The sequence below is a fragment of the Capricornis sumatraensis genome, chromosome 11 (assembly GCF_032405125.1).
Source record: "Capricornis sumatraensis isolate serow.1 chromosome 11, serow.2, whole genome shotgun sequence".
Taxonomy (NCBI): Eukaryota; Metazoa; Chordata; class Mammalia; order Artiodactyla; family Bovidae; genus Capricornis; species Capricornis sumatraensis.
Genome location: NC_091079.1, coordinates 19,193,434 through 19,216,567, shown reverse-complemented (window position 1 = coordinate 19,216,567; position 23,134 = coordinate 19,193,434). Strand labels below are relative to the sequence as shown.

The following is a 23,134-nucleotide window of genomic DNA, read 5'->3' as shown; positions in this document are numbered from 1 at the left end:
AGGCTGTGGGTGTAGATTCAAACTCCTTAAATATTTGCTTAAGTTTTACAAGGTTTTCACAGGAGTGCAACAGTTTGTGTAATGATACTTGCTGTAAGTGTGATATGAGATATTTTCTTGAAGTCTTCTAACTACTACTTAAGAAAAATCTTCATGTAAATTCAGCTGTCATGGTCCAGGGGATCAGATACTTTTTGAATTATATAATCTGAAAACTTCTTCAAGTAAATGTTTATTTCCTTTAGATTTTTTTCTTTCAATTGGTTCTTTGCTTGGGAGTTCCTCCAAGCCTGTTAGGATTTAAAGATGTGAAGTTTTAAGAATATGAAAGACTGTGTTCAGTAAAGTTCCTTTAGGCAGTAGCTTTTATATAGTCATGGGTTGGCTGTTGTGATAGTGTGTGTCCCTGGGAAGACTTAATACAGTTTTGGATAGGTGTTGTAATAACTTCACCACCATACATGCTTCTCCATTATGTGTTGATTTTTATACAAAATGTTTATTTTGCTGCCTTATTTGATGTTTCTAGAACACAAGGCTGTCATTTATTCTCTTTGCAGTAGGTGATATGTGAATCATTAAACATTTATAAATCAGATTTCAAAATTGCATCTTTTTTATGTTTCTATACAGCAGCTTCTCCTTGTTTTAAAAATGTTTTTCTCTCCTTCCCATTTTTAAATTTTAGATATTATTTAAAAAAGTGCTGAAAGGAGAAGTAACCCCTGATCACCTTATAAGAATGAGTCCAGAAGAGCTTGCTTCTAAAGAGTTAGCTGCTTGGAGACGAAGAGAAAACAGACATGTAAGATTATCTGTGAATACGTGTTTGTCTATATTAAAACGTACATTTTTTAGCCACAGAGAAAAGGTAAATACACAGAGAAAACTAAACTCAAGAGTACACAGTTACAGACCTTTTGTTCTGTACTTCTCATTACTTATCCTCCATTGCTGCTGCTGCTGCTAAGTTGCTTCAGTCGTGTCTTACTCTGTGCGACCCCATAGACTGCAGCCCACCAGGCTCCTCCATCCATGGGATTCTCCAGGCAAGAGTACTGGAGTGGAGTGCCATTGCCTTCTCTGCATCTTCTGTTAGCCTAATCTTAAATTTTTTCTTTTTTCTTTTCTGTTCTGCTTTTTCCTCATTTTCTCCAGTTATCAGCTTACATAACCTTATATTTTGTAAATCAGAAGGATGGAAAAATTGGTGAATCTATTCTCACTCACATTTTCACATTTCAGAAACACACTTTGAAGATTATGAATTTTGGTAATTTGTGGAGCCAAATTAAGTCAGAATGAAAAAGTCTATGTTTATAACCCCATACTATTCAGTTTCAAATACCAAATGCTTTGAAAAATAAGGGCTTCTTTTTCCCCTGTTACAAATTTATTGATAAAACGTGATCCTGAAGTGTCATGTATGAAAGTTCACAGTCACAGAAATACTTCTTGTTAAGTGGCGATGTTCCAGACCTAACTAGTGTATTATATAACATATGTAGTATGTACACCATATTGCATTTTGTAACTGAAAAATCCTGAAAGTCACCATGCCAAGAGTTTTCAATTGGGGTTTGTGAACTTGATATACCTTTGAAGGTGAGGTGAATATGTATCTTTGAGTTACTGTGTCAGCAAGATAGCCACATTATCCCATGTTTTTTATTACAATAAACTTAGAGTAGTAGCCCTTTATTCTAGAAAATACTGATTCCTTATAGTTCATATTAATTGTCCATGATATACTTGATCTTAAGCCTCTAAATTGATTTTCTACCAAATCTGGTTCAAAGTGCAAGAGGCTTTAATTTGATAGATTGCATTCATTCACATCATTTATATATTTTTTCACTTTCACTTTGTGTAATTTCTCTTATTTTGCAAATAGTATCACCATTTCCTTTTTTCCCTCTGAATCCCAAATATGCACATGCCTTCCTTCTGCTTTGAATCTATGCCTACAAGTATCATCTGCATCCAGAGACTTCTTTCTTTGAAGGAAAATTTGCACTTAACAATGGCAAGACAAGTGACTGGACCTATCTTTCTGCTGTCAACTTCCTTTTCCTAGTTCTTTCTGTGCTTACTTGTTTATTATGTTTTATTGCTGAGCTTATTCACTGTAACCAAGTATGTTCCATCAATAGACCACTGTTGGAGGACTGCCTGTTTTTGTTATTTGAGTAAATTACTGTTCTGGGGAGTGTTAGAACATCAGGTTAAGAACCTAAGAGGAACTTGTTCTCATTTATTTCTCTTTGGCAGCTGCTAAAATAGTAGATCAGAAAGCAGGTTTTAAATGTAAATATTATGTTTCATCACTTTGTGAATAACGTTGCACTTCAGTTGCCTCCAGTTACTATACATTGACTTGAAGAAGGAAATGGCAAAGTCCATGGGGTTGCAAGAGTCGGACACGACTGAGCGACTGACACACACACACACACACACACACACACACACACACACACACACACACACACACACACACACACACACACACACACACACACTACATTGAAACCTTTCTGGGCTGAGAAATGAGGTCTCATTCTTACATTGAAATCTTTCTAGGCTGAGATATGAGGTCTCATTCTTAAAACCCTAGCACTTAAAACAGTCTCTGACATTTGCAAGTACTCAGTATATATTTGTTTTTTGACAGACAAACTAAAGGTTAAAAATCATCTATTATTTTAATTGTAAAGTATTTCTTTAAAATATTTCCTGTTAGACCATAGAGATGATTGAGAAAGAGCAGAGAGAAGTGGAAAGACGACCTATCACAAAAATAACACATAAAGGTGAGATAGAAATTGAGAGTGATGCTCCAATGAAAGAACAGGAAGCAGCCATGGAGATTCAGGTAAATGATGATGATAAAAATAGCATGTTTTATAGTGCCCAAAACATGAGGATTCAGAAAAGGTATATTTGCCTAATATTCTTAAAGCAGAAAAAAATAATTTTTTAACCTGTGTGTTTATTAGAGTAGTTTGGTGGTTTCTTTGAGAGTGTTAAAGTATTGTTTCTCTCTATGAAGCGTACAGACCACCTGCATCACAGACAAAGACAGTTAAACACTTGATAATGTAGATTCCTAGGGTCTTTATGACTTAGAAATTTTCTTAGTAGGCCTTAAACTCTGTAGGTGCTTCTCAGGTAGACTGTACTTTGAGATCTGGTGTGACTTTTCTTATTTTCAAGTATCAGTGAGATAATAATATGAAATCTTATTTAAGGCCTTGGAGAATGGGAATGTTTGAGTTTTTACTCCATTTTATGTCATAATTAACATCTAGCATTTATTTTTTAAAGAAATAGTGGGAAACAACATATGAATGGGACAGTTTCATTTTGGGGAAAAAATAGCAGTATGAAATACAAGTTCATAAATAACCGAGGCCAACTATTTTCTGTTAACCTAATTTTTACTTTCACTTTTGTTAGGAACCTACAGCTAATAAGTCAATGGAGAAGACAGAAGGATCTGAAAAACAAAAAGGAGAGGTTGACTCGATGTCTAAAGATACCACTAGTCAACACAGACAGCATCTTTTTGATCTTAACTGCAAGATTTGCATAGGTAATTGGAATTATTTCTTCCTAAAATGTTGCTTTCATTTTGAAATGTGGACACTTGTGATTTAAGTTGGTTTTTGTTTCCCCAGTGTTGATGTGAGTCAGTCTATGACTTAAAGGGTAGTAGTGAAACCAGTTTAGTGAGTAGTGACTAGCATTTCAGAACAAACAAAAACAGAAGATGGGAAACATCGCAGTGAATTGCACTGATAAAGATAAGTGCAATTTTGAGAGACTATGTTGTTCAGTCGCTCTGTTGTGTCTAACTTTCTGCGACCCCATGAACTGCAGCATGCCAGGCTTCCCTGTCCTTCACCATCTCCCGGAGCTTGCTCAAACTCATGTCCATCGAGTAGGTGATGCCATCCAACCATCTCATCCTCTGTCGTCCCCTTCTCCTCCTGCTTTCAATCTTTCCCAGAATCAGGGTCTTTTCTAATGAGTCAGCTCTTCGCATCAGGTGGCCAAAGTATTGGAGTTTCAGCTTCAGCGTCAGTCCTTCCAGTGAATATTCAGGACTGACCTCCTTTAGGATAGACTGGTTGGATCTCCTTGCAGTCCAAGGGACTCTCAAGAATCTTCCCCAACACCACAGTTCAAAAGCATCAATTCTTCGGCTCTTGGCCTTTATGGTCCAACTCTCACATCCATACAGGACTACTGAAAAATACTGTAGCTTTGACTATATAGACCTTTGCTGGCAAAGTTATGCCTCTGCTTTTTAATATGCTGTGTTGGTTTGTCATGGTTTATCTTCCAGGGAGCAAGTGTCTTAATTTCATGGCTGTAGTCACCATCTGCATTGATTTTGGAGCCCAAGAAAATAAACTCTGTCACTGTTTCCATTGTTTCCCCATCTATTTGCCATATTATAAAAAACTCCACACATGCATACATACATGTATTACACACATCACAAACACACAGGGGTATATGGAGTGTGTATGTATGTGAGTTACGGATCATGATAAAAAATATACTTTACAAATTACAATGAAAACTACTGAAAACCTGCTTTGGTAGGCCATATTAAAGATTTTAGTCTTTTATCTAGGAGCAGTGGATAGTGATTGAAGGGTGTTTAGCAGGGGAATGACATGATCAGATTGGCATTTTGAAGATTTCTTTGACTTTGAGTAGAGATTATGGTGAAGGAACCTAAGTGGTAGACCTTTATGCACTGGTGCAAGATGCAGATGAAATGGTTGTATTTAAAGTGGAAGCATTGGAGGTGGAGGTGAGTAAGCTTTGATATACTCAGGTAATACTGATAGAATGTTAGAGACTGACTGGATTTAGGGTGTAGGAAATGGGGATGTGAAGAAAATGGAATGTGTTGAGAAAGTTTATATTCAGTCTGTTGGGAGAGATGGAGGATTAAGAGTTTTTTAAATTAACTCTAGAGTTGTTGCTCTCAGTTTTAATTTTTTTACTGTGGTATGCTAAAGGAATACTGAACATACTTTGTTCAGTAAGATGAAAGATTCTTTAATCAGTATGCTATCCTCCATCACTGTATTAGAGACTGACTGAAATGTATTATAAATTTGGTAACTTTCTGATAATACAAATCACGTGTCTTCTCAGAATGGTGTGTTCATATTTTTACAATGTATATAATGGTAAAGACTTAAAGACAGGGTGCTTTTAGATATTGTTATCCCTGAAGAAAGCTATCTTATAGTGTCATAGTATTTTTAGTATACTCATTAGTTTGTTTTGTTTGGGAAAAATCTTAGTAATTTTTCTATTATTTTGGATCTATTAGTTTCTATTAATTTTAATGATTAGCATTGTAACATTTATAATTAATATATTGTTTAATATTGTAATAGCTCAGATTTAATGGTAGCCCACAATACATTTGTTAAACACTACTAAGACTTGACCTATTTTTAGAAAGGTGGAATGATTTTTTCTTGTGGTTCTATAGGTAAAACTAGTGTCATTTTCTAAACTTTACTAGTGTTTTTCATTCTTAGTAAATAACTAAGTCACTTTGCAGTATGCATATGTCATGAATTGCTGTTGTATGTAATACGATGTAGTATACAGATTTGTTTTACTTGGTCTTCACATTACCTCTCAAGACTGTTGGAATTTGGTGTAGTTTAGTTCGAAAAATGTTTGCTAGGGGATCAGACTACCTGTTTTAGGGTATGGTTATCATGTTTCCTTTTCAAAAGCTTGTCTGAGTTGTTTAAAGTTCTCTTTTCCCACATCAGTAAGAGAGGTGTGTTCCATAAATCATTGTGAGAAATGATGATAATTAAAAACTACCCCAGGTATGCAGCAGTGCAGTCAGGGAAAGTGAATAACTCTAGAAGTGAAAATGGATAAAGTTACAGAAATTTCGGTTTACAAAAGTGGTCTATTTTGGTGTTTTCTGGCTTTAGGTAGAATGGCACCACCTGTAGATGATCTTTCTCCAAAAAAAGTGAAAGTTGTTGTTGGCGTGTCTCGTAAACATTCAGACAATGAAGCAGAAAGTATAGCAGATGCTTTGTCTTCAACCTCAAATATTTTGGCCTCTGAATTCTTTGAAGAGGAGAAACAAGAATCTCCAAAGTCAACATTCTCTCCTGCTCCACGGTAATTTCCCCTTAGTTATAAATTCTAATCTTTATACCTCTTTGCTAGATTGTACTTGGAAGTCTTCAGAAACAGAAAAGTGACATGTTTCTTAAGAAAGGAATCTTTCTTTTGAGATGGTAACTGTACTTTCCTTTATTTTCAACTAATTGAGATTTTTAAAGACTCTAAAAGTTAGAATTGAGTATGTGCAGACTTGACTTTTGGAGAAGGCAATGGCACCCCACTCCAGTACTCTTGCCTGGAGAATCCCATGGACGGAGGAGCCTGGTAAGCTACAGTCCATGGGGTCGCTAAGAGTCGGACACGACTGAGCAACTTCACTTTCACTTTTCACTTTCATGCATTGGAGAAGGAAATGGCAACCCACTCCAGTGTTCTTGCCTGGCGAATCCCAGGGACGGGGAGCCTAGTGGGCTGCCATCTTTGGGGTCGCACAGAGTCGAACACGACTGACGCGACTTAGCAGCAGCAGCAGACTTGACTTTAAAGCTCTCTTTCATTATATTAGTCCTAAGAGGCAAGAAATAAGTCTAAGAAATAAGTCTTTCCTAAGAGGCAAGAATTAAAGAAAAATTGCTTGCGTTTCTCTGGACCCCATTAGTCCACCTAAGCCAGTCTAGAAGAAAATCATGTAAAACATGACTATGTTAATATGAGTATGTTTTATGAAGTGAAAATAAAAACTCTAATCATAGCTTTATGTACTTCAGCCTTTTGGTTCATTTCTTTACTTTTGGCTCTGCTGGGTCTTTGTTGCTGCATGTAGGCCTTTTCTAGTTGCGATGCATGGGCTTCTCATTGTGGGAACTTCTCTTTGTTGGGGAGCATGGGCTCTAGGCATGCAGGCTTCAGTAATTGTAGAGTGCTGGCTTAGTATTTGTGGTGCACAGTCTTAGTTGCTCTGTGGCATGTGGCATCGTCCCAGACCAGGGATCAAACGTGTGTCTCCTGCATTGGCAGATGGATTCCCAACCACTGGACCACCAGAGAAGTCCTGCTTTGGCCTTCTTGACATGCTAAAGTAGAAATAATTGATGAGCAAGTAGAATATACATTTATCATGAGCAGATCTTCAGGGTGAAAATTTCTTAATGTCATTTTTTTTTTAGCCCAGAGATGCCTGGAACTGTCGAAGTTGAGTGTACCTTCCTAGCTCGATTGAACTTCATCTGGAAAGGTTTTATCAACATGCCGTCTGTAGCAAAATTTGTTACCAAAGCCTACCCAGTATCTGGTTCCCCTGAATACTTGACAGAGGTACTGTAAACTTTTCTGCTCTTCTATGACTGGTTTGACATATATGTTTCTGAAGGCAAAGGGCAAGGAAACAGCATAATAAAATAATAAAAATATTTATTTTCATTCATGGTAAAAGTATTTATTGACAGTGACTGTTAAACATTGAATTAATGTAATTATAAGTTCACAAATGGAGTTTCAGAACTATAGAAAATTGTTCTCTGAAAATTTTAAATCCATGTCTTGTACTCTTTCCAATATCAATTGTACTCTTTCACTATATCAATTAAAAATTAATGGATATTTTGCATGGATATCTAAGTTTTTCTTGAAATACAGACTTACATGAAAGATTAACATGTTTATGGCCTCCAGTGCTAGTCTCTTGGGAAGACTTTTCATTGTTAACAAGTCTTCTGATTCCCCTATTGCTTGTATTTCCACAACTTCACAACTATGGTTCTTACCTGCCCATTTCTGTGAATGAGGTAAAGACCACAGTTGAGCCTTGAGTAACATGAGTTTGGACTACTTGGGTCTACTTATACGTGAATTTTTTTCAATAGTGAATACCATAGTACCACATGACCTTCAGTTGGTTGAATCCTCAGGTGTGGAACTGTGAATACAGAGGGCCGACTATGTGTTACACTGAGATTATCTACTGCACAGAGGATAGGCACCCTTAATCCTCGTGTTGTTCAAGGGTCAGCTGCCTAGTTGAATCTTTCCAGCTAGTTGACAGTCCTGAGGTCAGTGACCATGGTTGCTGCAGTGGTGCTCTTGGTTGATTTTATACCTGAGACAATAGGAAAGGACTATTAAGCAGCATTTGTGGGAAATAAGCAGCTGTAGTACTACAGTATATACAATATTATATCAGGAATATGATAAATGAGAAAGTACGACTTTTAAAAATTCTTTTGAATAGTTTGTGCTTTTCTGTGTTTATGCAAAAAGGAAAATAAATCAGTATATGTGTACTATATTTTTGTTGAGATTATGTTTTGCTATTATGCTATTTAACATTAAATTTTCTATCCATTCTCAGTCTGCTGACCATAAAGGCAAAGTTTTCAGTATTATATAAGACATAAATCTTACGTATGCCTGTTTTTTAAGACTAAGATAAACTCTTCTTTGTATTAGAATGAAATTAATTTGTCAGTGTAATATTGCTTATCTATCAGCTTATTTGTCTAGTTGTGTTTTTGATTAATAAACAACTTAGTTATTACTTTTGCATATAGTTTGCTTGGGAAGTAATATTTCAGACACATTGATTTTATAAGAAAAAAATTCAATAGACCCATTATGCTTTTCTTATAGCATAATTAGTCTTCTAAATTTCTAGATCAGTCCACAGTGAAAATAATACTTCTTTTAAATGAATAATTAAGTCCTAAACTATGGAACCCTTTTGATTTTAAACAAAACTATTGTTATTTTTTCTGAGCCAGTTTATTTGTGGTTGTTTTTCAGAACTCCACCTCTGCTTCCTACTTATTTCTAGTTTGATTTGGACTAAAATTCCAAATAAACTATTTAAAGCAATTAATTATTTAAATTTAATTGAATTAATATTGATTATGATTTTTCTGTCTTCATCAGAAAACAAATATACTGATTAAAGTTTCAAATATTCTTAACTATACCCCTCATAATTGATTTTATGTATAGTCATCTTTTCTCAGAAAGATTGGGCCTTTAAAAAAGAAATGAACTTTGCATTATTACAATATTATCCTCTTCTGTGCAAAATTATATTGTATAGTTAAACTTGATAACTTCTGAAATCCAGCTGTTAGTGATTAAGGCATACTCCAGTTTACTATCACCAAAAAAAAAAAAAGGATGGGGAAAACAGTGCCCCCTAATATTCTGAAGTCTGCTGTAGTCTTCTGGGTTATCAGAATGGGATGCTGGTGCTGCTGCTTTTTCTTGACCTGAGATTCTTTCTTAATTGTATTTGAGCATCCACCTCAGTCACCTCTCCCTATATTTTCTTATAGTCATTGATGTATTTTATAATCTTTTTTTAAATCACTTTTTCAAATTAGTCTTAGAGTTAAATTTGTATGAAATATAGATATTATAATGAAGATAAACTGTATACATTGATCACCTTCATTTTTTACCACAGGACCTACCAGATAGTATTCAAGTAGGTGGTAGGATATCACCTCAGACAGTTTGGGATTATGTGGAAAAAATTAAAGCTTCAGGAACCAAGGTGAGGAGAACTATTTTTTCTCTACCAATATGTGAAAATATTTGAAAAGTAAACCACTGAGATTTCTTATGCAAGGTCCCCTAGGGAGGACCTGTATTGACATAATATGCTATTGGCTAAGGTTCAAACCCATTATTCCTTTAGTTTTTTTTTTTTTTTTTTTTCTTTTCCCACTTTTGGTATGCTGTCTCAGTGATTTCTATCATTGTTTTGAAAGGAATGCTTTAGAATAAGTATTGAGATTCATTCTGGAATGTTGCCTTGCTTTGATTATAGACATTTGTTTTGGTTGGGGCACAGGCTAAGCTGTTGGGACAGAGATCCTAAAATACAGTGGCTCAAAAAATAAACTTTTCTTGTTATGATAGGTAGGTCCATAATTCAGAGTCTTTCAGTTGTTAGATCATTCATGGATTGGGCTCTTCTGTCTTATTGTTTTTAAGACTGTGGCCCTTAGCAATCAAGCAAAATCAAAGCTGATTTATCAGCTCCAAGTGGGGGAAAAAAGAAGAATGGCTGTTGAGTTGTTTTAAAAGCAAGACCTGGAATGTGCAGTTTTCTTTTCACTTCCTCTAACTGCCATTGGCAAGAGCTTATATGCTATTCAGAGGCTGGGAAGTGTGATCTCTGTTGGATGGCCAGGTGCCCAACCGAAGGTTAAGAGGGCTCTCTAGTAGGAAATGAGGAGGATAGATATTGGGATATAGTTAATAACCTTTACAGCAATATTTCTCTTTTTCTTTTCTCTCTATATCTTCTATCATTTCTTTAACTCATAGAACACTGCTACACAGGAATATTTAATCATTAGAAGAAATCATTTTTCTCTCCAAGGATGTTAATACTCAGCATGTTACAGACATTCAAAAAATAAATCTTGAATAAATGAACATTAATTTTTTTCTCTTATGATCAGAAGTCTTTAGTAAGGTTAGTAATAATTCAAAATGGATGCTCTTCAGCTGAAAATAATTTTTTTTTCCAATATAGATTGTAGAATTTAAACTGATACAGTGTTAGAGTACAGATAAAACTTTGAAGCACTATAAGAAAAGTTTTATTTATTTGCTTTCACTTTCTTATGATAGTGGAAGTCAGGAAAGTGTTGGGAAGTGTTACTCTTGGACATTTGGGGAATTGCTCTTCATCTGCCCCTTTATTATCGCAAATACGGCATAGTGTGCCTCCGTCTAGAACTGACCAAGACACTGTCACGGTTGTTGCCTCCAGATGCGGGCATTTGAGGTGACAGATCTAAGAGCTGGAGCCTTAGTCCAGCTCACGTGCTCTCCTCCTGCGGTCTTGCATCAGTTTAGGCTTTGTGGTTGACCTGACTCTCCACTTTTTGATTGTATACTTTCATGAAAAAAGATCAGTTTTTCATTCTACCAAATTAATACCAAATTGGGACTATTTTTTTATTTTTTAAATCTGAAACAAAGCCAAGAACTCAGAGTCAAGCAAATAAGTTTCTGAGTAAGCCAAATGATTTTATAAAATTTATGGCCTATGTGTATTTGAGGTCATTTCACTCAGCCCCCTTTACTCCTACATTCAGTTCCTCTAAGTTGGAATATCAGTGGACTTGTGCATTTCTCTGTGTTTGTACATAGTGGGGCAGTGGTGGTGGCTGCTATTAATTTGCAGTGTGCTGAGAAATAGACAGCCCTCTGTAGAAGTTATAACATTGGAAATAGGACATAGTATAGATATCAAGACATGTGGCTTTAAATCTCTTCTTTGCCACTGATAAGTGTGTCACCTTGAACAAATTAATTACTTTAGGACTGAGTTTCTGTGAAACACTTTCAGATAAAACAGATCCACCTCTGGATCAGCAAAGATCTTTTCCTAAAAGTTGTTTCCTTATAGTATTCATATCTGCATTTAAGTTGGTAAACCATGTTATTACTTGGTAAATGTCAGAAAACGCAATAGATTATTATAATTGAGAATGGTATTTAAAACCAAGCTATTGTTTAGGTTATTATTTTTATTATTTGTTATTTTCTTGAATAGGAAATTTGTGTGGTTCGCTTCACACCTGTGACTGAAGAAGATCAAATTTCTTATACTTTGCTGTTTGCATACTTCAGTAGCAGGAAGCGCTATGGAGTGGCTGCTAACAACATGAAGCAGGTCAAAGACATGTACCTCATCCCTCTGGGCGCCACGGATAAAATCCCACACCCTCTCGTGCCCTTTGATGGACCTGGTAGGTATCTGTTTAATTAGTAGAATATGAGTGAAATGGGGTGAGAGGGCCCAAGTGGGAAAGCTGAGCCTGCTTTCCTTCTTGGGACTTGGCCCTCAGGATCTGCCCAGATAGGAACAGGCACCTGTTTAGGAGACTGTAGTAAGCAGAATTTTACTCTTTATTGTAATGACTGGAAATGACTCTTGATTGATGTTTTTGATTCTGTACAGGCCTTGAGTTGCATAGACCTAATCTGTTGCTGGGCTTGATTATTCGTCAGAGGCTGAAGCGGCAGCACAGTGCTAGTGCTGGTGCTGGTGCTGGTCGCACAGCTGAGACATCTGACAGCGCACCGGTGACAGTACCGCCTGACAAGAAAAGTAAGACAGAAGTGTCCACAGAGAGGGCAGCAGAGGAAGAAAGTGACTTTTTTAATTCTTTTACAACCGTATTGCACAAACAGAGAAATAAGCCTCAGCAAACTCTTCAGGAAGACCTTCCAACAGTCATTGAACCTTTATTGGAAGTCACCAAACAGGAACCACCAAAACCTTTAAGATTCCTTCCTGGGGTCTTGATTGGCTGGGAAAATCAACCTTCTACTCTGGAATTGGCAAATAAACCTCTTCCTGTGGATGATATCCTTCAGAGCCTCTTGGGCACCACTGGTCAAACATACGAACAAGCTCAGTTAGGGACAGAACAAAACACTCTTAAGGAAATTCCATTTATAAATGAGCAAGCTAATCCAAAAGCAGGGACGATAGATACAGGAGAAGCAACTGGTGGTGAAGCCAAGGAAGTGAAAGTTAAAGGAGATAACCCTTCAGAATTGACAGATAATGCAGTAGGAGGAGAAGAGACTTCTGCACTGGGGGTCTCTTCAGTTTCTGCTGGGCCTTTGACAGGGCTTAGTCTCAGAGGTAAACCACCAGATGTTTCTACAGAAGCATTCCTAACAAATTTATCAATTCAGTCAAAACAAGAGGACACTGTGGAGAGTAAAGAGAGAGTGTTAAAACAGCTGCTGCAAGATCAAGAGAATAATTTGCAAGATAACAGGACTTCAAATACTAGTCCTCCCTGTAGGTCTAATGTAGGGAGAGGAAACGTAGATGGTAACGTGAGTTGCAGTGAAAATGCTGTTACTAACACGACAAGGGCCCCACAGTTTATCAACCTGAAAAGGGATCCTCGGCAAGCAGCTGGAAGAAGTCAGCAGGTGACTGCTCCTGAAAACAGAGAAGGAGAAGGCTGCCGTCAGGGAGAGAAGCCGCCGCTGCCTGGCCCATCGCACTTAACTGAGCAGAGCAGTGTGGAGGAGAAGATGCCTTCTGTAGAGAAAAGCCCCTGTGTTCAGCAGAGTGACGATTCAGGGGCTGTACAAGACTCACCGTCGGTAGAAAACATACAGTCTAATCAAGTGGAACAAGCAAAACCCTTACAGGAAATTTTAATGCAAAATATTGAAACTGTGCACCCATTTCGAAGAGGATCAGCAGCAACAGCATCTCATTTTGAGGTTGGAAGTACATCCCAATCCGAATTTCCTTCTAAAAGCATCAGTTTCACTTCCAGAAGCACCAGCCCCAGAACAAGTGCAAACTTTTCACCCATAAGGCCGCAGCAGCCCAGCCTTCAGCATCTCAAGTCTTGCCCACCTGGGTTTCCATTTCCAGGACCTCCTAATTTCCCCCCACAAAGCATGTTTGGATTTCCTCCACATTTGCCACCCCCATTACTTCCCCCTCCAGGCTTTGGCTTTGCCCCAAATCCCTTGGTTCCCTGGCCACCTGTTGTCCATCTGACCGGCCAGCCGCAGCGTATGATGGGTCCCCTCTCACAAGCGTCAAGGTATTTGGGCCCACAGAATTTTTACCAAGTTAAAGACATTCGGAGGCCGGAACGGCGCCATAGTGACCCTTGGGGTAGGCAAGACCAGCAGCAACTGGACAGACCATTTAACAGGGGTAAGGGGGATCGTCAGAGGTTTTACAGTGACTCACACCACCTGAGAAGAGAGCGCCATGAGAAGGAGTGGGAGCAGGAACCCGAAAGGCACAGGCGCAGAGACAGAGCCCAGGACAAGGACAGAGACAGGAAGGGCAGGGACGAGGGGCATAAGGATAAAGAGCGGGCGCGGCTGCCTCATGGGGAGCGCGGGGTGGACGGCAGGGCGAGCAGGGAGAGCAGGAGTGCAGACAGGAAGCCCGACAAGCCGAAGGGCGAGGACCAGGAGAAGGACAAGGAGCGGGAGAAGAGTAAGCATAGAGAGGGAGAGAAGGACAGAGACAGGTACCACAAAGACAGGGACCATGCTGAGAGAGCTAAGAGCAAGAGGTAAAGCCGGCTGGCGGCTGCAGGGGTGCATTTAATAACTGTTCGATGTCGTGTCTTTGAAACTTTATGACTGCCTGCTAGGATCGTGCCATCTTTTGAATTTTTAATATTGGTGGTTTGCAGAAGAATAAATTGTGTGTGTTGGTGCAGAGTGCTCTGTGCCAGTTGCTCATCATCCCTTTTTCATACCAACAGCCCTAGTTACAGGAATTTAATATTTTTAAAAATTTACATCGCTGTATATTCAAAGATTTGTTTTATTAATATGCAATAAAGGCTTAGAAATTTTAGTTTTATTCCTTAATTGGTAAATATGGTTAACTGTGGAATATATTTACCACCTCTAGTGAATGTCCTTTCTATAATGACTAATTTGAGAGTAATGTGTACTCTGTAACTTTGTTTTAAATTGCACTGTTTTTAAAGAAACTCTAAAGGAGCAACAAAAAGCCAAGCAACTTCGTAATCAGATTATATTAATCATTTCATTTGGCAGTTTTTGACCAAGAATCAGAAGCCCAAGGAGTACATGTATTGCTTTTAATCTGCACTCACTGAAGGCGTTTATTATTGTGCTACAGCTTTGTGGTAGTCCATTATTTTCCTTTTCTTTTTGGCTTTTCAGAAACTTGAATACTTAAGCTTGTACATGATCTTGTGTTTTGCTATCCTTTTTACTGTAAAATGTAAATATTTTAAGGGATATTTTGATTCTAAATATGATAAAAGAATTTCTCACCTATTTTGTGTTGTGATTTGAAATTCAGTAGTAAAAGAGTTTCTTCTTTGAGGCTTTAAATACCTTTAGACATTGTTTTTCTCTTACTCAACCAAGAGCATATAGGTTGAGTAAGATGAGGGGAAAAATGATTTCTTTATCTTAGATTATAGGCTGTTGAGATAAATCATGTAGTTCTGATGAGACTAGAATTTAGAGTTACTGTTGAAAAACTGCAGCTGTAATCCAGTTTATAGGTATGTTTCTGAAAACTGGTACACCATCAAAATTTGATACACTGACTAATCATTGTAAGACCATAGAACTTTAATTTAAGAGAAACGTGTGAATTTCTTTGTAAAATGTGTAATTAACCCTAGCTTGTTTGGGGAGTAAATATAATGTTGGATGCTCATTTTTCTTGAAAGCACAGGTAGGCTATTGTTAATCCAAACCTAAGTTTATTTCCACCCTAAATTGCATAATACTATGTTGATTGCTTTAAAGTAGTAGCTACCAAATGATGCTAATCCTTGAGACTAAAAGGAGAGAAAGAAAAGCCAGTCTTTTTATTTACCTGTATTAGTGAAGAAAAATACACACGACTTCACAAAATTAGGAAGATGTTTGTTTTCCTAAAAAGTTTACAGATAGTGGGTTTTGAAACTGAATCAGCCTTGCTGTTTTTAACTGGAGAGAAAATGAGTGGAAATTCAAAACCAAATCATTTTGTCTAATTTGCAGCAACTTGAAATCCCTTTTTTTTGTCATCCTTATCCTCTGAAATTTATCATCACGTGGAGTCTGAAACAGGCTTCCCTGGTGACTCAGATGGTGAAGAATCCGCCTGCAGTGCAGGAGACCTGGGTTCATTCCCTGGGTCAGAAAGATACCCTGGGGAAGGATATGGCAACCCACTCCAGTGTTTTTGCTTGGAGAATCCCCATGGACCGAGGAGCCTGGCGGGCTACAGTCCATGGGGTCGCAAAGAGTCGGACACAACTGAGGGGCTAATCAAAGCATACAGCACAGGTTCTGAAACAGGAGGATTTGTATTTAAATAAAAGTGTGTGGGTTTTTTTTTTTTTTTTTTTGATTTGCACTTTTTCTTTTGGAAACTAGCTTGTTAGAAAACAAATTAGTGCAGATTAAAAAAAACTAAGGTCAGTCAGCTTTTGCATCATTATGAAGAAATTGTTACTAAGGTTTTACCAAAAAAAAAGCCCCTGAATCAAAGAAACCTTAGGTTTTTTATTTCACATATAATTATCCCTTGGTGATCAGTGGGGAACTGGTTCCTGGACCACCCCCCACCCCCCACCGATACCAAAATGCATGGATGCTCAAGTCCCTTATATAAAAGGGCATAAGTTTGCATATATCCTATGTACTTATATACTTCAAATCATGTCTATCTAGATTACTTACAATTTTGTAAGTCTAATACAATGTAAATACTATTTAAATAGTTGTAAATATGAGGCAAATGCTATGTAAATAGTTTCCAATGTACAGTAAACTCAGGTTTTAGTTTTTGGAATTTTCTGGCATTCCCCGCCCCCCCCCATCTAATGTTGAATTCAAAGATGAAAATCAAAAAAAAAAGAAAATCCACAGATGTGGAAAATCAACTATTTGTATCTCAGTAAATGTGCTTTCACTGATCCAACTGATCAGACAACAGGTTTCTTCTGCAAAATACAAGTAAAGAAGAATGGGTTAACCAACTGAGGAAAGCCTTTAAGTCAGTTTTTGATTACTCTTAGCAAATAGTTTTTATACATATAGCTGGGAAATGTACAATTCTTTGTTCATTTCTAGCAGAATCATGGTAGATTCCATATAGCTCTTTGTTAGTAATGACCATCCTCTGGGATTACAGGGCTACTGAATGCTGGAACCAGGTCTCTTAACCCCAGGGACTGACTACTGTGGAGAGTAAGTATGGGTATATTGAGTATTTTGAGGGTTTTGTGAGAAAAGAAAGGGAAAATGAGAAAAGTTTTCAGTGAGGAGCAGTAGCTCCAAAGCCATTCTCATGCTTCGTCTCACCTACCAACCTCCTTGCACAAACTAGTGAAAGTCATCTCTCTGTTTCTCCTGTTTTAAGAAAAGCTTGCTCTTTAAAAAGTTTGATGCTTTAAAAAATTTAGAACAATCTTATGATTAAACGTTTAAACACTTGTTAAGTAAAATGTACCAGGATGTCTCAGTGCTTACCAAGTCCACTCCTTGTAATCCTTGTGTTTGTAAGAAAGCCTCCATGTACCCTCTGTGGGTCAGACCTCATGCTGAGTGCTTTATGTGAACCTTGGTCAGCTTGCCAGGTGAAGACTTGCCTTAGAGCGGAGGAAACTGGTGCTCAGAAACCGGTACTGCCCCGAGGTTATATTGATGTTGTCAGAACTGGAATCCTAGCTCAGTTCTACTTTTTCTCCGAAGTCCAGTGGTGTGGTTGTGCTCTGAGGCTGGAGAATGGAAGAGGGACAGAAGCCTCATGAGTGCACTTGCCTTTCACAGCCCTTTTTCCTGCTGTCTCATCTACCCATGGACCACCCATGCCTCAGAGTGAGCAAGAAGACATGGCCAAAAGTCTGTGGGTTCTGTACAGATGTGCAAAGTTTGTATTCATTTCAAACCCTCATTTGCCAGTCCTCTTTTATTAGTTTCCTTTTGCTGCTCTGACAAATTATTACAAGCTTAGTGGCTTGAAATCATACAGATTTATCTTACACTTCTATGTAAAGTCTGATGGGTATCTCTGGTGTTAGAGAGTGCATTCCTTATCTGGAGGCTTTGAAAGTAACTCATTCCCTTTCGTTTTCCATCTTCTGGAGGCCACCCGCCTGCTTTGCCGTATAGCACCTCTCTCCATCTTCCAAGTCAGCGACATGAGTTTTACTCTCTGCCATGTCTGACCCTTCGTATTTCTTGTTCCACTTTTAATGACCCTTGTGAGCACAGTGGGTCTATAGTCCAGACAGTCCATTTAGTCCAGGGCAATCCTACTTTATGATCCAGTGATTGGCAACTTGAATTCCATCTGTGACCTTAATTCTTTCCCTGTGTAACCTAGCATATTTACACGTTCCAGGGATGGAGATTTACAACTTTGAGGGCCATTGTTTACATTATTAATTTGCTTAAATTATAGTGAATGAGATCTTAATTACAAGTCTTCTGGAGTTATAAAACATCTCAGTTCAGTCACTCAGTCGTGTCCGACTCTTTGCAACCCCATGAATTGCAGCATGCCAGGCCTCCCTGTCCATCACCAACTCCCAGAGTTCACTCAAACTCAGGTCCATTGAGTCAGTAATGCCATCCAGCCATGTCATCCTCTGTCGTCCTCTTTTCCTCCTGCCCCCAATCCCTCTTTTCCAGTGAGTCAACTCTTCACATGAGGTGGCCAAAGTACTGGAGTTTCAGCTTTAGCATCATTCCTTCCAAAGAACACCCAGGACTGATCTCCTTTGGAATGGACTGGTTGGATCTCCTTGCAGTCCAAGGGACTCTCAAGAGTCTTCTCCAACACTGCTGTTCTAAAGCATCAATTCTTTCGCACTCAGCTTTCTTCACAGTCCAACTCTCACATCCATATATGACTGCTGGAAAAACCATAGCCTTGACTAGATGGACCTTTGTTGGCAAAGTAATGTCTCTGCTTTTGAATAAAACATCTAAAGCCATGTAAATGCTTAAAAATTAAGGAAAAATACAAACAGAGAAGAAAATGGAGTGACAAGCTTCTTGAATATTAACATGTTTTTGTATGTGTGGTAACATAAAAGTCAAGTGTTGATTATGTTTATTGCACTTTGTGGTCATAAGTGGCAACCTGACCTAAAGTTTTCGAGGGATCTGAGGAGATGAATATAATGCAACTGATGTGTTCATACATTGAACTATTTGCTTTAATAAGACCTGGTTCTTCATCAGCAAGGTGCTAGAATGCACAGAACTTGATTTATGCCCAGTCACTGTTAAAAATACTGAAAACCGCTATATGTAACTTCACCAGTTAACAAGTAGTTTGTTTCCCAAAGCAAATCATGAGTAAAATTGGTTACTGCTATTATGAAGGTGCCAAACACCCTGATGTTTTGATTTGTTTCATAAAGAATTTCAATAATGTGTAGAGCAAGAGGGTACATGAATTTGTGAGTTGAAACAAAAATTATGTAAATAGAAGTGCAATTTCTTGGCTAAGGTGTTTCAGCTTACTTTAAAAAATGTTCTCATGTTTATATTCAACGCTTTTGTTACAAAAGCATCATGCCATTTGTAGTAAAATTATCTGAAAAGAATTATTTTTATTTTGTGCTGGAAAAGCATGTCACACAGGAAATCATCCTCAACACCGTCATCACTTTAGGATAGCAAAAACAAATAATGTTGATAATTTACCACAGGAAAATTTGGATTTTAAGATGAAAAAGTATTAACCATTTTGACATGAATTTTACCTACAGACTCTAGGTTGCAATTTTCAGTCTGTCTTGTGCCTATTCTTCAGGCATTTGCTCAGTTCTTGGAATTCTGTGGTGAGTAGTACCCTATTCAGTGCTTGCAGTGAGGTGTAGAAGGCATCTGAATGTAAGAAGCCAGCTGTGAGAAGCAGCTTTGAAGCAGCAGTTCTCAAAGATAACTAGTTTCAAGACCCCTTTACACTCTTAACAATTATTGAAACCTCTAAAGAGCTTTTGTTTTTATAAATTGTCATACTTAGCATATTAGAAATCAAAATTTTATTATGAGCACTTTTTTATTTTTTAAATTATTAATCTTAATTGGAGGCTAATCACTTTACAATGTTGTGGTGGTTTTTGCCATACATTGACATGAATCAGCCACGGGTGTACAGGTGTCCCCGATCCTGAACCCCCCTCCCCCATCCCTCCCCATCCCATCCCATCCCTCTGGATTGTCCCAGACAACCAGCTTTGAGTGCCCTAATTGTAAAAATAAATACTTGACAGTAATCTCATTCTGTGTTAATAACATTTTATATAAAATCCAAGGTAAGTCAATTTAGTTAACAGGTGGTTTTCATATTTGTATATCTCTAATATCTGATGACTGCTGGACTCTCTTCTGCATTTAATGTTTAGTAGTAATGTCATTTTGTTCGAAATATGAAGGAAATTTGACTTCCCACCAATTTTTGTTGAGAAAGGAATCTCTCTCTTTGTGGATCCCCTGAAAATATCTAGGGGTCCTCAGGGGTCCTTCAGCTATACTTTGGGAAGTGACTCTTTAAAGAAAAACCGAATGTGAAGGGTGTGTGGTTTAGGCGGAGCCTTCATAACCTTCCTAGAACAACTTTCTTGCCTTTATGCATAAAATGTGTACCTTTAAAAGTCAGCTATCAAAAAGAATTTATTTAGAGCATTTGTGATCTCAATAATTCCAAAGTTAAATGGTATGGATTAAGCAAATTTATGGCAGTTTTTCAGCATATGTTGGAGTTGTGTGGTTTCTGTTACAAAACCTTTGAATCAATGCATAGACATTCTGCAGTTTTGCCTTACATTATATTTTGCTCACACACTTTCGAATGTTGATGGTAATAGTATGTATGGGGGCATTTGTATCTTACCAAATGACACGAAAGTTCTTAGCTTTGGTTCTGGAGCCTTTCTAAACTAGCTTTCTGATGGCAGTACAGGGGCAAAAGTAAGTAAAAAAACATCTCAGATTCTGCAGTGATGTTCACCTAGCTTCTTTGTATAGACTGGAATCTGAACAGGCAGATTTTGCTTTTTAATAGCACTCGGAAGTTAAATGTGCATCAATCTTAGGTGTGTAAAATCTTTTCTCCATTTAATAGATAATTACAGAGTTTTTCTTTTCAATTTTACACATGCTCCTTATTACTAAGATTTTTTTCCTCCTCACTGTCCTGTTCTACCTGGTAGTACTTTCTGTCAGTCGTGTTGTCAGGTGGTTTTTTCGGTGGCAAAATTGTTGTAAATCCCAAACTGAAAATGTTAAGTAACAACAGCAATGATAACTACCTCCCGGTCTAAGTGGGGGGGGGTGGTGGTGCAAATGTTGTTCACAATTATGTTAGTAACAGATATATGGGCAAAATGGACTTCCTCAGTTATGCTTTTAAAGGTACAGATACCAGGACAAAAATTTTCAATAACATTAGTCAGAACCTGTTTTAAGCTCAATTTGGAGACCTGTAGAATTGAATAGTTAAACGTAAATGTTTAACTTAAAAATTTGAACAGTTATATAAGTACATGGCTTAAAATGTCAAGAAATTCTACAAGGTTTATAAACAAAACCCAAAGTAACTGCTTTCAAATCTGTTACACGTTTCTTAGGATATTTGCCTTTATATTTGTGAGTGACATGTATGTGCCTTTTTTTTTTTTTTTTTTTTTTTTACTTAACGAATATCTTTTGATAACTTGCTGTGGAAGACAAGGATTTAACCTTTACAAGCCAACTCTCCTTTCCCCCATTTTCCACCTCCCCACAATCACTCTGGTTTTTGGCTTAGGTCCATATTCAAATTTCACATTACTTCAATTGCAACTATTCATAGCTGAGCCGTGTAGTAGACTATGATATTTCCTTTCTTAATAATTTAAATTTTTCCTTTGGTTAATTACCTTTTACCTTTTTCTTATTTTTCTTTGTATCACTAATTTATTCTCATCTAAATTTCATTTAAAAACAATTTACAGATGAATAAACACCAATGGAGTGAAAACCAGGACTCAGATAAATTGGATGTTGGATAAAATGACCAAAGTCTTCAGCTATATTTTATAAGCTTATATAAAAAGAACTGTTAACATTTAAACTATTTTAGGTAATAGTAAACAGTTGATTCGAGTAAACGGTATGCCAGAGAAATAACTATCAATACATATATATATATAATATTTAAATTACTAATTTGTTAACCTAATCTTGTTCATCAGCATTACAAACATTGTATCCTGATTTAATTAACTCGATTTTTTTTTGTATCCTGAAAAAAATACATCTTTAATTTTGCCAGCAGAATTTCTTTAAAAAATCTCTTGAGTACCTTTTGGCCATATTCAAAGCCTCCTAGATAACAAATACCTTCATAGTTTAGAGCAGCACATTTTTTGTTTGTATCAGTATCCTCAGAATTAGGTTGTCATCTAGGTAGGCTTTAATAAGTGTCTGATTTTGAATTATGATTAAATGGTGCTATTTATTACAACAGAATGTCCCATTGTTATAAATCATAGATACAGAGATACTTTCTCCTAAGTTAACTGCTATTTTCAAGGTCTCATTGTGGAGGCCAATTGCCAGAAAACCATTTTCTTCATTTTGAGCTTTTCCTATCCATACAATTAAAACTTCAGTTTTAGTAGTACCAAAGTTTAAGGATATAGTAGTGAACTGAAGATTTCTCAGTCTGTAATCTGGATCAATGTATTTAATGTAAGGATTAGTCATGAATTTTGCAGTTGAAAAGGAAGTATTGTTTTCATAATACCTTCCCACCCAACCCAGAGCACAAACAACTGTAAGAAAATAATTGTTCAGGTATACATAGAGATTGGTGGAGGCAAAGATTATTCAAACAGTACAGACTGGTCACGTGTTTCCAGCCCAATGTGGCAAGCAGCTGCAAGAAAAAGTAGTGCCATTTACTGTACATTTACCCCTATTTTTGCACACATCATATCCAAAGGCTGTCCCATCACTGTCACCTACATTTGAGCCACCTTTTGCTCTAATTCAGGTAATTGTAATTCTTGATTATTTATAATAACTTCCCAGACACAACCTTGAAAACCTATGGGTTCATTTGCTGTTGCCATGGGATTTACAAAATTTAAGGATGATGTTTCTTCAATGTAAAAATCAGTATTTATGTCCAGGGAAGCTCATTTTAGTCTTGATGTTTTCTGTTACATTTATCCCATCCATATCCAGGTAGCTTTCTGCACCATCTCTTCCTGCTTTAATCACATGCCAAGTACTTCTATTAATAGTACTTTTTGGAGAGTTTCTAGAAGGATGGTTCTGTCACCAGGATTGTAGCTGATTTGAACAGAACCATTTACTAAAGATATATGTAAAAAATCACTTCCCTCACTTCATTAGAGCAGTTCTTCAGAGTGATTTCAGAGTCCTGGCTCCTACGTTTGAAGTCCTCAGAAAATCCATCAAATAAAAGTGGAGAAAGAAAAAACATTAAGATAGTTACTCACATATCCTG

At 37.2% G+C, this 23,134-nt stretch overlaps 1 protein-coding gene across 1 annotated transcript in view; it reads left to right on the top strand.

The window, feature by feature from the left end:
- PHF3 (PHD finger protein 3) overlaps positions 1 to 14,911 on the top strand; it is a 76,920-nt gene extending 62,009 nt beyond the window's left edge. The window contains exons 8-15 of the mRNA XM_068983370.1: positions 689 to 805; positions 2,741 to 2,872; positions 3,457 to 3,592; positions 5,985 to 6,180; positions 7,293 to 7,440; positions 9,566 to 9,655; positions 11,675 to 11,870; positions 12,083 to 14,911. Coding sequence (XP_068839471.1) covers positions 689 to 805; positions 2,741 to 2,872; positions 3,457 to 3,592; positions 5,985 to 6,180; positions 7,293 to 7,440; positions 9,566 to 9,655; positions 11,675 to 11,870; positions 12,083 to 14,196 — 3,129 coding nt within the window. The 3' untranslated portion in view covers positions 14,197 to 14,911. The remainder of the gene's footprint in view (positions 1 to 688; positions 806 to 2,740; positions 2,873 to 3,456; positions 3,593 to 5,984; positions 6,181 to 7,292; positions 7,441 to 9,565; positions 9,656 to 11,674; positions 11,871 to 12,082) is intronic.
- The last annotated feature ends 8,223 nt before the right edge of the window (positions 14,912 to 23,134 follow it).